Raw genomic sequence first — 14,593 nt, forward strand, 5'->3', positions numbered from 1 at the left:
TTTCTAACACCGGTCACCCTTACTATCCTGGTAGACTACATTTTCTAACCTTCCGAGAAAAGCGGCTTGTGCAAACTACGCATTTCGATCGAACCACCAATCGGACAACTTTTCGAGGGCAACCATCGAAAAGTTTTCCCTCCTTTGATACGGCATATAGGCAGGCAAAACAACAAACGCTGTAATTATGCCACTGGAAGTTCTGAACCACCACTGGGGTCTTTGGCACCACTTATCCCCAGTGTGTAAGAGAGGGAGAGAGCAAAGGAGCGAGAACGAGTGTAGAACTTACCGCCGACTGTAGCGCTCCATCCGGACGCTTAGCCTAATTTTGGCACCGAAGTATATCAAAAGCTTAGAAACGGCAAACGCATATGCTCATGGCACCATCACCTTCCGCTGCGTTGCTGAGCAAATGGTTCGAAATGGTCAGGTAAAAGGTTAGCCGTATACAGGTTTTTTTTTGTGTGTGGCTTTTAATTGCTTGGCGGGGTTTGGATTTTATCGATCCAACTCTTATGATTCCGGTGCGGGTGGTTTTTGGAGTGGGATGAACGAAATGAGGCGTTCGTTTGTTACTGCCAACAGTTTTCCAGCAACCAGGGTCCTTTACCAGGCATAACATGGATGCAAAAGAATGTGTTGTGAAGGTATGTACAGTGTTGTTTGGAATAGTTGTAAGTAAAAAGTGGACTATTCAAAGAGGTGACTTCTTTTCAGTTAAGTCTGTAGGAGAATTACTTTACACCACTTCATCATATGTTTACAAAATATTATATGCTCGCTTCGAAACGCTTTCCATCCTGCTTTTTTTTAACCTTTCTTCTGCTTCCATCACCACAGGCATACACTCGCACAGCAGAAAACAGATGATGAGCCGCTGTGGCTGCACCATGACACCAATCACAATGTGATCGAGGTGGTGGTCAACAAACACACGGGCACGGTATCGGCCCGCGGAATACCGAACGGACGGTTCAGTGGTCCGCGGACTCCACCGCACCGGAAGTCCTTCGGTTTGCGACATCACCGGGAACACCACGGTTCCATGACCGGTCGCAGCAGTAGCGTGGAAAGTGGCGGCGGTGGAACGAACGACTGGTTGACGGGGACGGTACAGGCGGGAACACTCACCGCAACCGGTTCGGATCCGAACCTGGCCGCGCTGAAGCATCGGAATCTGGCGGGCGGACGGTGTAGCAGCCCGCTGTGCAATGGTATCGGGTCAAGCCGGACCGTGGCCACCGGGACTGGAGGTAGTTTACGATCTATCCACAATAATTCTCTCAGTTGCAGCAGCGCTAGCAGTGCGAACGGGCCCCTTGCCAATGGTAGTGTTGTTGGTGGTGTTAGTGTTGGTGTTGCTGGTAGTTGTGGTGGCGGTCATCAGCAGCACTATCCCCTGGTACCTTCGTACCGGGACGGTGACTTCTCCATGCGAAAGACGACGCTGTTGCGGCGCATGTGGAGCCGAGAGATGCGGCGCTACGAACGCTCCGGTAGCTGGTCGCCACCGTTGCGCCAAATGCCGCGCCGCATCTACAGCGTCGAAAGCATCGTCGCCTCAGTCGAAGGCCATCAGAGTCCGTCGCGTGCGGACGATAGCGAGAGCGTGCTAGGGGAACGGGTACCGGGCCGACCGGGGAGCAGTGGTAGCGGCAGCAGCGTCGGTAGTGGTCGTTGCGCTACCACGGCAACGACAACGACGACTGGTACGACCGACACGACCTCGTGCCTAGAGTGCGCCAGGCTCGAAAGTCAGTACAACGGTGGCTTCGGTACGAGCAAGAAGTTGCTCTCGCGTACGCATTCCCGCGATATCGACTGTTCGGGGCAAGCTTCGGGTGGCCAGAGTCCGGTTCCCGTCTCTCCCGCACCCTCCGATCCGGCCACGGTCGATGACCGGCGGCAACGGCACCGACGACGCATGTGTTCCTCGCAAACGGCCGACCTTGGCGAATCGGAGCCGATCATTCTGGCAGCTGTTTCGGCTGCGGCCACAACAGTCCTTGAGGGTGGACACGAGCGGGAGGCCGTTAACCACGTCAACGATCGCGACGTTGACGACGAGCTCGAGGACGAGTATCCGTCGCACAGTAGCTCGCTTTCATCGATAGCGTCACAATCGTACCGCGTATCGTCTGCAACGCGCGTCCGGCCGGACAACGAGAGTGATTTAAGCGAGTTCCTGCAGCAGGAACGGTTAGCTGCTGCGAATGGCGATGGGCGTGATCGCACGGCTGCTCGGGAAGTTACTTCTGTCCGCCCTGGTAGTACTGATGCTAGCGATTATCCTCGAGAACGTGCTCCGGCTGCTGATGGCGCTGCAGGAGCAACAGCAGCAAGAGCTCCAGCAGCAGTCGAATCTCCCGCATCGGCAGCAGTAGGGCAACAGTTTCCGCTGGGTAGCAGCAAACGTCGTCCAAGTGCGGACAGTAGCGTTGCGCTAAGTGCCGCTCTGTCAGAAGACTCGGATTCCAGTGAGGACGCCGGTGATACGGGGGTTGACGGCCAAACGGCCAACGGTGTTGCTGACGCAGAACGTGCCCGATTGGATGAGTACATTTCCGGATTGCTGCTGGAAAATCTGAACAATCTTGCTGACGCTAAAGAACTCGTCCTGGCAACGGATATCCGTGACGGTGAGACCGAGATACTCGGTGTTTACAGTGAGCGCCGTGCACAGTTGAAAGAACCGAAACAGACGACGACGGAATCTGATCGCCAGAATAATAATCAACTTCCCGCGTCGGAACCGCATTTGGCTGGTACTATGAAGCAAAAGCTTACCGAAAAGTACATTGGTGATGGTGGTGGTGTGGTGTGCAATTCTCCACCGCAATCAGATAAGCGCAAACTTTCACCCAAACTCAGTGGTGGTGAGGGAGTGGAATGTGATAAGGAGAATGAGGAAGACGTTGCTAACAACAACAACAAGAATAGTAATAATACTAATCAAAACAATAATAGTGATAGTGGCCCAGGTGAGCGTGGTCATCGACGGCAGAAGCATCGCTCGAAAGGGAATGGTTTCTTTTTAAGATCCGGCAGTAGATCACCTCGAGCAATCGATACTACGATCAATGGTGGTGCGGCCGAGATAGATCTGAACGGCAAATACTATTTTCCTGCGTACGGGCTGGAAACTGATCCGTCCGACAATACGGACATTGCGTCAGAGCCGGAAGGACTGGTGTTGGGCAAGATTGGCACAGGCTCCACGTATGATCGTGGGTCAGTGGTAGTTCCACGCTTTTCCGCAATGCCTCGCACAGAATCGATGGAAGTTCAACCGTCCTCTACCAATTCGGCGGAGGATGATGTCGATGGTGCTGATGGAGCTGGCGGAAGGGACGAAGATGATGAGGACGAGATCGACGATTCAGATGCGAGCAGCCTGGTGGATAGCTTGGATGGATTTGGACCACCGCAGTTAATGTCCGAGTCTGTGACGCGTACCAGAAAGACTAGACAAGCAAAGGCTGAGGTAGTGGAGTCGACCACAAGCTCAACCGACCGATCGCCAAGGCACGAAAAGGGTGAGGCGTTCTTCGTGCCGATCCATGCCGAAACGACGGCAGCCTTACGTATCGATGAGCGTGTGGTCGTAGCTGATACGATGCCGCTACGCATCAAAGAGCGGCTAAACAACCGGCGGCGCTTGATGAAGTGGAAACAGGAGCAGGAGAATCTCAAGAAGCAGCGCAAAATGATGCGTATGATCGAACAGAAGCGATTCTACGGCGAACCGGCAATACAGGTGATCAGCACAATCGACAAGTCGATCAGCCGCAAGGAGTTTATTCCACCCGGTGCCAAGAAGAGTGTGTTCGGTGGTGCCAGTACGGCGGTAATACGTGACACATCCACACCGTCGGGCCCCACACCTTTCCGGGCGATGAAGCCGAAAAAGCGCGCTGGAGGCGGACCGGCAGCCACGGGATCTGCATTACGCTCCGAGCTGGGCATGCTGGAATCGTACAAGATTGATGGGAAGGGTAACATGCAGATACAGACCAGCGCTACCGGTGCCGGTGGACGAAAAGGCGGAGCAGCTCCACCGTTAGTTGCAGCCAAAAGTCCATGGGGTATGACAGCCGATAAGCGCCTGGGGAAAACACCTCAAACTCAGTCTACTGGTTCGACTGCGGTTGGTAGTTCCGGTCGTACGAGTACGAGCCGGACAGGTGCTGGAAAGGGTCCACCAAGCACTGATGGACGGCGTCGGCAGCAGGTGCTGAAGGATGTACAACAGATGACACTGTATCCTCAGGCGGATCTAACGCCGGATATCGAAGGTGGTCCGCGTCGTGTTTATCAGAAGACAGAAATCCAGGAGGGCGATAAGCACATCGAAATACTGGAGATAGTGGAGTGTGCAGACAGTGCACCACGAAATCGCCATGGAGCCCATGGAAGGCCCGCTCGTGTGCACAGTGCTGGCCGTCGTCACGAGCGCGGCAGAGGCGATTCAGGGAGCAGAAACCGATCACGCATCCCTGTTCCGATCTACCGGTTCGGACAATACCGTCGCAGTACGCATTCGCGGGACGGAAGTCCACTCTCGACCGGCAGCAATCCCAAGGTAGACCGGATGATTGCCGACCTGTTGCTGGAGGCGTTAACCAATCCGGAAGAGGTCGGCGTGAAGTTGGTCCGAACGCCGGAAGCTCTGCGGGACGCATCCCGTTCGTCGTCCAAATCCAGACCAACTGGTGCTTCCACATCCAAGAAGTCGGTCTCCACAGCTAGTAGCAGTGGTGGAAGTGGCGCTAGCGCGAACAGCAACAATAACAACCTTTTGACACCACGGCGCACAGCGAGCGGACGCTACACGCAAAAGTTTGAGGTAATCCCTGAAGAACGGTCCAGCGTTTCGATCGAGTCTTCCACCGAGGAACTGTCCACCGGTGGCGGTGGTGGTGGCCGTAAGAAAGGTCCTCATCCTTCGCCGCGTCGCGTCAGTTTCGATGAAAACCATCAGATATTGAACCGGGACGAGCTGGAGGCACCCGCCGCAACGACACTCGTTGTTCCGAGTCCCTCGCCCAAGCGCCAACCGGTAGCATCGTCGCCCGCGAAAAGTCCAACCCGAAGCCAGCCGGTGGCCGGCACTAAGAAACAGGGCACGGCTACGGTAATGACCAGCGCTGGCAAAACTAGCACGACCAACACCAACACCACAATCACGACCAGCCGCGGCAAGGCGGCTATCCAGAGTGATGTGATCGAGGAGAAGGGATGGATCGGGTTCAGTACCCAGCACGAGGACATGGCCACCCCAGTCCACAATGGACAGGATGATGAAGGTATTTATCAAACGTTACTATTCTCTGTTTAATCTAGCATCTTTGTGATTTTCGAACTCAAACAAACAACTGTGTACAGCTATGCATGTGCAAACGTGTTGAATGTGCACGTGTTTTTTTTGTTGCGGACTCTTCTGTTAAACCGTGTGTTCACCTTTTTGCACGAGACGTGTTGTGAATAGTTTGCAGAAGTTTAAGATGTATTATTAGTATCAATTTATCGTTTAGAATTACATAAACTATTAATGCAAAACACACGGTTACTAAACGAATGAGTTGTGACAGACGACAATGGTAATAGAACTGAGCTAGAATAAAAAAAAACCTACAATAAAACCACTTCTTCCACTTAGGAGGATATCTTATTGGCACAAAAACCTCAAGAGCTCTAAGGCCTGCCATTTCTAGCTTTCTTTAACTTTTAACATAGCTGGATAATCAGTCCTTATGTACGGAGGATTGGTTTGAATGCGATTTTGGACTGGTCCTGTCGTGTGAAGACCGGCACCGTTCTCAATACATCAGCGGGCCTGCCCAAGCATGGCGGAGCATATAGTATTCTAAAATGACGCATTTACAATAATCAATTAGACAAAGATGGCCCCGAAGGTGGGCCAAATATCAGTTAAACTTGGTTGGATAGAATGAATTAGTAATGTGATAGGAATAGGACTCCAGACACCAGACAACCAAGTCCTTTCACTGACCCATAATGATTTCAAGTTCGCTACTGAAAGGAAACGTAAGATTATTATGAATTTATTCGAGATTTACACGACAGTATTTTAATAAAGATGAATGGGTTCTATGCCCCCAAGAAAATGCTGATGCGAATTTGTGTTGGTGATAATACGTAGTTTCGATATAATGAAGCATAATGGTCCGTTTTTCAAGAGAAACGGAACATTAATCCACAATACCTTCCAACCGAGTGGAGAAACTGGATGGAAGAAGCTAATTGGAGGTAGAAATGTAATGATAAACATTCCGTAACCCACTTTTTACACCGCAACATTTCAACAATGTCGCAGTTTGATTTCGTTACCGTGAATAGCGTCCTTCGAGAACCAACGGAACCTTGCCACATTCGTTTCGAGTGCTTAAAACGGGTGGGTGTACCGTCGGCACGCAAATGCTTCATTTGTAATCGCAACGAATTGTTTGTCAGCTTGACCGAATATTTTCGATCCGCTGCGAAGAGAACGTCCTTTTCTGTCGTGGTGGGATTTGTGCCGTAAAGCAGCTTTCTAATTTCTTTCTCCTGTTGCCCCTTTGTCGCTGACTTGCTGGTAGTAAAAGTGTACAAACTCTGTAGTTTTCACCGGGCGGTATATAAACTCATTGCATGCATGGTGTGGGAGTCAATTTTCCGGTCGCTTCTTTCATTGTTGAGATTTTTTCCTCCAGTTGTTAGACTAAACAACTCTGGACAAAGTCTTACTTAACGTTTGTCAACGAAAACCAACATTTGCTTTGGTTGGCAGCAGTACGCTCATGTGCTCGGTATGTCCAACATAATTGGGCCACGTGGAATCCACAGCAAATCCTTGACACAAAATGAGCTGCCCGAACGAGAGGCGAAGCGAAATGAAACAGATGGACGTACGCGTCAGAATCGGTACAGTAGCTCACCATTTGCCTTTTGCTATGTTGCGTTTGTTTGTCTTTAAGCACGAGCCAACGTCCGAACCAGACGGTCGTACACTTTGTTACCGGTCCGTTCCCTGTACGGTCCGTTCCAAGCGAAGGAACCACACAGCGCCGTGGTCAGAAGCTCTAATCGAATAGTTATCCTACCAACCAGTCCAACCAAAGTTCCATTTTGTATTCCCCACATTGCCCTGGAAGTGATATTCCACGGGGTTTTTCGGGTGGTGAAACGTTTGGACAGAAAATCAATGCTTGAAAAAGACGGATTTTTCCATTGTGGAACGAATATCAAAACCGTCAGAGAAACGCCATAGGCCATGAATTTGACCAATGGGCTAATGTCTTCTAATAAAGACTTAACTCAAGGATGTTAACTCGTTTATTGTTTGTCGTCCTTTTCGATCGCAAATGAAACAGGCGTCATCGACACCTAAGCTTATCGAGCCCTTGAGCTCTCGAAGGTCTAACCACAGAGAGAGAGCCATTCCTGAATGGTCATTTCCATTCCAAAAACAACTTATTGTTGCTTGAGGTCGTTCAAGTTGACGCGCCACTGGCCCTTCCAGAATTTGAGGGTCATGTTGTTGTTTTGTATACTTAAGCATGATTTGATTGATAATTAGCAGTCAAGCTAGTCAGGGTTAGTGGTACGTGAGAGCTTTCACTATTTTAGTTGTTATTAGTTCAGTTGGATGATGTAGTTGGATATGTAGAAGTCCATATATGAGTGTTGTGTCTAATGAATGTTTTGAGAAGCCAGTTTGAGGCAGTGAAGAGTTATTGAAATCATTTATTTATTTATTGATTTCAATTTAATTTGTCTGCCGCAAGGTTCTACTTATATGCTAAGGGAGATGGGGAAGTAAAAACAGAAGGAAGTTAACAGATTACACAGAACACTAATGAGGATGTAAGGACGTGGACTCGCCTAGACGTGAACGAAAGTGGGACACAGGGACACTAAAGTCGAACAGGTGATACGAGCTGTTGAAGCTGTCCCGATGGCGGGATGGGATGTATAAGGGAGGTCTGTCGTGTAGACAGCGGGATGGGGCGTAGGGAGGGATGGCTGATAGAAGGGAAGGAACATCCCGATTATGGGAAAAGAGATTAGCGATAAAGCAAGATCGGAAGTGGCAATGTCGATCTTAAATGGAGTCTGATCCATGAGGTCGATAACGTATGGTATAAGATGGGAGAGCTAGTTGATAACCTGCAAGGAAACGACAATCTCTCGGGTGGATCTCCACTGCACACTAGCCAACCTGGTCATTACAGTCGAACCTGACTGGGAGACCAGACAACGGCGACATAGCCCAAGGTGGATCGAACCCAGCAACAGAAAAAAGCCTTCAGGCAAAGAGGGTCTTTGAGTTCGGAGGAAAGTCTAACAATTAGACCAAGGGATTTGTTGGACTTGGCTATAACGACGTGGCCTACGTATACATTGAAAGAGAGTGCTTTTACAGAAGTTGCTCGACTTATGACTGTGCCATGAAGGGTGAAGATGAACGGAAGCTTCATTGATCTTCCAAACGAAGTGACACAACAATTATAGGGACATAGTAAAAGGCCGATGTAACGACACCAAATGGAAAAGCTGATGAGGAAAATTTGAAGGAAATAATAAACTACTGACGACTTCATCACACAAAGCAAAATTTTGAGTTCGTCCGCATAGAGCAGATGATCATTCGGACGGAAGGAATACACACAGTCGTTGGCAAATAACAAGTACAAATAATAGTGTACTGAAGACACTCCCCTGAGGGACCGCTTTGTTTTGCGAGCCTACAAAAGGAGTCGGAAAAACAGGACAACACTTTAACTCTACAGGATCTACCATTGAGATATGATTCCAACCAAGCCAGTAGTCGACCCCCGAAACCAATCTTTTTAAGTTTGGCCTTCAGAAGGTCAAGCGGAAGACTGTTGTAGACATTCATCATGTGTCGGTTATCAAAATATTTATGAATTCTATTGATGATGATATTGATTACTTAAAGATTTATTCATTTTGATAGATTCGTGGGACCTTAAATTTCTAAATAAATCATTTAAAAAATTGGTGGTATTGGTTGTTTGCGCATTTTTTTTCATATATTTTACTCCTTATTCAGGGTGTACCATATAGAGGTATACGAAGGTTTTTTTTAATCAAATAACTTGCCCACCCTCTAACAGATGGTCACGTTTTTTAATGTACTAGAAACGTCTTTCAAGTACAATTTTGATCATAAATTACTTCATACCAGAAAAACGTACTGAAATTGTTAAAATGTATTTCGAAAACCAGTCTTTTGCTACGCTGACGGAGCGCGCTTTCAGAGCAAAATATCGTGGCCAGGATGCGCCTACCGCGAAGATTATTCGTGCTATGGTTGCTAAGTTCATTGTCACAGGATCTTTGGGTCTTCTGCCCGTCAGAATAAACCGCGTAGACGTTCTTCGGAAGCACTAGCAAACGTAAGTGACGACGTCGATGAGCGGCCAATCAGATTTTTGAATCAATCTGATGGACGATGAGCGATGAAGCGCTTTTTACACACAAAACAGCCGCTTTTGGGGGAACTGAAAATTCTCACCAGATCCTCGAAATGTCGTTACATTTGCCCAAATTAACGGTTAAAGATGTATTCCGATCGATGAATCTGAATCAGATTTACCCAACACTGTGTTTAATGATATGTTTACTTGCATCATTATTGTACATTTGTTGTACTGAACTGCAAATTAGAAATTATTTTATATTACAAAACGGAGTATGAAAAACCTTCTTTAAGTAGTGTTGAACTTTTGTAGCACAGTTTCGTTTTGGTAAAAGATGATAAACTGAATACGATTACTCGAATTGCGTACAGGATTTCTGCTATTTTTCTCGCTTGTTATGTATGTACTTTATTTTTTCCTTCCTTCGTATTATTTTCCCTTATTATTTGTATTTTGTATTTCCGTTTTTCTCCACCCTGACACAGGACTAACGACCTGCCTTGCACGCATCGCCCAGTACGCCGGCATGTTTCTGTTTCGATTTTGCTACATTGTGAACGAACTGCTGATCGTGTAGTGCTGGCCGCGGTTTGTTCCAATAACACCCGACAAACTTTACCTCGCACAACTTCATTATCAACTTTAATCCTAACCGTGCTGTGTGATAGCGAATGAAATGCTGTGGTTCTTCCCCGCTGGTTGCTGCTTGAGCATGTTATGTTTGTGTTGTTAGCACAATTAGTTGCACTGCACTGGTGTGTTTCCTTCCCTACGAATCGCAAATGTAAGGCATCACAGCACATTGCATAAATTGTGTGCGTTTGCGTGTGTATCTCCACCTCCCCCAAACAGCCCCCGTTGTGTTTTACTGGTTTTCATTTTGTTTTATGTTTCTTTTGCAGGATTAGTTTGCTGTAGAACGTAGTGGATGGATTAGCTCAATAGCATGTGCAAAAAAAAAGCGTTATGTACATTTGGCTGCGTGGTTTCGCTTTGCTAGTTAGAACCTTTCGTGTGGAATCAGATGTTTATGTTTAATATTAGGCTGTAGAAATAATTTTAATAAAAAAATTTGCGGCATAAAACGCGCGAAACTCGAAACAAAACATGTACATTGAACATAGTCATGATAAGCCGTTATCTTATTGAATATCACCCAATATAGACGGCCGATTACGGCAGGTCGAATGACTTCAACTTAATGAAGTACTGAAGCAAATTAAAATTAAAACATTCCATTTGTTGTATTGATTTAGAAAGTATACCTCCAAGGGTTTTCACTCGGAGGTGCGTTTTGTTGCAAATTTCAATTTGTTTTACTAAAAAAATAAGAACCAATAGTTTGTGTACAGAAATGCTGTCTAAAAAGCAACATTTTGTTTGTAACATCGCGTGTTCGCTTGATCCTTACTGAATTAAATGATACATTCCGTGTAAACCACAGCAAATCATCCATCAATCCATGCGCTATGAAATATCGCTTGAACGGGGCGCACAACTACCCAACAACTGTGTAAATACACGCACCCTACACTCCTACTATGCCCTCCACTCCATCCGTATGCATTTCAGACACAAGACTCCACATCGTGCCGCGCGGCGCACTAGAGCAAGCCCCTTCCCGTAGCCCACCGCACATCGGTAGAAGTGTAGTAAGGACGATCACCATCGGCAACTGTGTGCCGGAGGCGATCGTACACGATCGGGCCCGAGTAACCGCCCAATCGCACGTCGTTTCTAATTCCTCCCACGGTGATGGTATCGCTTTCGGTGCTGATGATGGTCCCGCTCGCGACGCAAACGATGACATCCGGGACGCACGTCACCTCTCCTCCACGGCAGATTCATTCGTAACGGACAGCTTGAATACCAAGCTTACTCCGCTCTCCGGACCCTCGTTTCCTTCACTGCCCTCGTCGGCGGTACGGTGTTGCGAAACGGTAGTCGAAAGCGGCCGACAACCGATTGGCGAAAAGCAGCGAAATGGCAAAGAAACGGCGGGTGATGTTGTGTCGTATCAGCATCACCATCATCATCATCATCGGTTACCAGCGCCACCGTTTCAGCACCAGATACGCGAGGAAAATGCCTGGCAGGTGTTCCAAACGGGCGATTGTAAGGTGATCCAGTCGAAGATCGAGTACTACGAAACGTCCATACACCGGACGCCACTGACTGGTGGCGATGGGGGTGAATTCTTTACCACGGAAACAACCGCCCTGTGTCCGCACACGGCCCCACTCTCAACGGCGGACTCGCTGGAAGAGTTGGCCCGTTCGAGTACGGGCTCGTGGCATCGGCAACGTACCACCAGTTTCGGTGCCGGTTCAGATGCTCCTCCAAAAACGTCCGATACGACATGCTCCTCCTGTTGCTTCTGTAATCCGGAACTGCACGCCCATGGTGGCAGCATGAAATCGATCACGGACGGGTGTTTCTACTGTCGGGCAAAACTTGGCCAATCTCCAACCCGTAGTTTCCCAGCGCCGCCAACACCTCCGAACATACAGACGTCGCCGGTTCCACCGTCTCCCCAGACACCGATCACAGAGTTAACGCCGACACCTTCACTGCACGAGATAGCAGTTCCCGTGCGCAAGAGTTCACTCGCACGCCCAACCGGAAAGGATGGTAAGGCAATGTCCGAAGCGAATGTTCCATCTCGCGAGGACGCCCCGTCTAAGAAGGTTGATGTACCGGCTAGAACAAAACACCCGAAACCTTCCTCGGATGTCTACTCGGACAAAACAGGTAAACGGTCCACTGCTAAAAGCTCAACCACCGCAACATCAACTACGGTGGCTGGAAGTGAAGAAGGACCACAAAAGCCACTGCCACCAGTGCCCGGAGCAGCAACTCCAAAGATGGCACGTAAAAAGGCAACCGAACCGGGTGGCGTACTAAATCGACCCAAGTACACGAACAATCTGACCCGTGCCAGCACCGTCGTGCAGTCGGTGCAAAAGGAGATCAAGAATGAGCTGCGGGCGCCGATACGGGTGTTACCCAAGACAGCCAAGGAGGTTAACAATCGGAAGGAGAAGGAACGCCAGATCGGTCTAAGCTTACCGCAGGACTACGCATGTCGCACCCGCCCTGCCGTGAGCGCTGTCGCAGACGAACCGATACTGGTGGCGGTTGGATCGGCTGAAACGCACGGTTACGATAACGAAGCGAGCAGTTCCGACACGTCCGAGGGCAACTCAACAGCGGACAGCAGTCCAAACGTAAGTCCGTTTAAGCGGCCGAACCTGCAGCAGCAGCAACAATCATTACAATCCTCGCAACCACCAACGGCGGCCACCCGCTGGAAGACGAATAGCGAACGCAACCTGTCGCAGCTGGCCATTCAGAAGCTGGTAAGCGCTAGCCGGTGGGGCAGTAAGTGGCGCAAAGGAGCCACTAGGGGATCACAGCAACTGGGGCAGGGTGACGGGAACCAGCTAGCGGAAGATGATGAAGTTATGGCGTCGGTGGGCAGCTGCAGTGAGTTGAGTCCGTTGAAGACGGGAACAAGTGGTGGAGGAGGTGGTGGTGGTGTTGGCACGATAGGTTCCACGGCCGGCACGACAACATCGAACATCATCAGTGGCATCTCACAGTCAAGCTCCAACCAAGGTACACAAACTCACCTTCCCCTTTTTACGTCTACGATCATTTAGCAACGACTGCGTGACTCTTCTCTCCCACGGATTCCATGGGCTGTCGGTTAAGGTGTCTGCATACTAAATACTACTGCTTATAATACTACCGCCCTACCGAACAGGAACTTCAGCTTCCTTTCTTACTTATATGCTTCTTCATCCTTCTTATCCGTTCGTTTGCCCCACAGGCTGGACGGTGACGGTCGCTGGAAACTACAACCCTGAGATGGCACCGGATGTGGAGATGAGACTTAGCTTCCCCAAGGGTGCAGCCGGTGCTGGAAGTGGAAGCAAATCGGCTTTGACTAGCTCGGCAGCTACTGGTAGTTTAAGTCATGCGCCCCACACACCCACCGGGAGCTACACCAACTCAAACGGACCCTCTACGCTGACGACTGGCGCTGGACGGAATCGGCAAACACATCAGTTTGCGGATGGTGATCATCTTGACGGGGTTGGTTATCTCGGCGCTAGTAGAAGTACTTCCCGGGCAGGCGCCTTACCTCCAACATCCTCATCCCAGGCACCGGGTACCCTTAATCCGAGACGTAACCTAACACGCTCCGATGGAACAGGTACTGTGCGAGTTCTTAAGATATTCGCCTTTCGTCTAAGATTCACCTTCCTCCAGAGCCTAATCTATCTGTTCTATCATATCTGCTTTTTCCCCCTCAATGCGTCCACCGTTAGCTGCTGGTACCACAAACAAGGATTATCGTCTTCCGAATGTTGGCACATCGCACAACATTCTGGCAAGACCAACGGCGAGGAAAGCGATCAAGGTACCCGAACGCGTCACTCCGACTGCAGTAGTAGTGACACAGGCGCGCAAAACGCAGCAAATTCCTCACCACCGACAGCGGAGTCGCCAACTTTCGGCTACTTAGTGTGTTTGTTTTTGCGTGTGTTGTTGCGTTGGAAGTAATGAACCACTTCCGGTTGTCTACTGTGGGCACTACTAAAGTGTAGCTTTACAGGACGGCACAATGAACCGAACTTATCTTGACGTTAGAATGAATTCTTCTCATGCATTCCCTTATGCTACGGCCGTATATGGTATGAACAGCACGTACCGCTCGCCTTATGGTTGGCAAAAGCCTTATTCTTGCACTGTGCCCTCTTCTGTTTTTGGAATGTATTAGTCCCGTCGGCCTCTTTGCGTAGCCCCGTAGCAGAACGAACCACACCACCAATGGACAGCTTCCCTAGAGGTTGGTTAGGTAAAGCCAAATGGCCAATTCTTTCATACTAAACTCTATGTTTCCTTCCAACTCTGTGTAATGTTTCCGTTCATTCTCGCTTTTGCATTGTTGTAAGCGTCGTCATGTAGCTTCTGTGTATGTTTGACCGGTCGACGGAATCAACCGGTTCGTATGTGCCTTGTCCTTCCATGTGTATGTCGTGTTTTGTTTCGTTGTGAATAATTTAGACTGCTGTATTGCTCCAAGCCTATCATTCGATAACAATCATCTGCGACAATACTATTCATTCATCCGGCTC

The 14,593-nt window shown here is 49.1% G+C and overlaps 1 protein-coding gene across 1 annotated transcript in view; it reads left to right on the forward strand.

Moving 5' to 3' along the window:
- LOC128719339 (mucin-19-like) overlaps positions 1-14,593 on the forward strand; it is a 42,073-nt gene that overhangs the window by 26,123 nt on the left and 1,357 nt on the right. Inside the window, exons 5-8 of the mRNA XM_053812963.1 lie at positions 844-5,309; positions 11,022-13,067; positions 13,282-13,668; positions 13,784-13,875. Coding sequence (XP_053668938.1) covers positions 844-5,309; positions 11,022-13,067; positions 13,282-13,668; positions 13,784-13,875 — 6,991 coding nt within the window. The remainder of the gene's footprint in view (positions 1-843; positions 5,310-11,021; positions 13,068-13,281; positions 13,669-13,783; positions 13,876-14,593) is intronic.

This window comes from Anopheles marshallii, chromosome 2, assembly GCF_943734725.1.
Source record: "Anopheles marshallii chromosome 2, idAnoMarsDA_429_01, whole genome shotgun sequence".
Taxonomy (NCBI): Eukaryota; Metazoa; Arthropoda; class Insecta; order Diptera; family Culicidae; genus Anopheles; species Anopheles marshallii.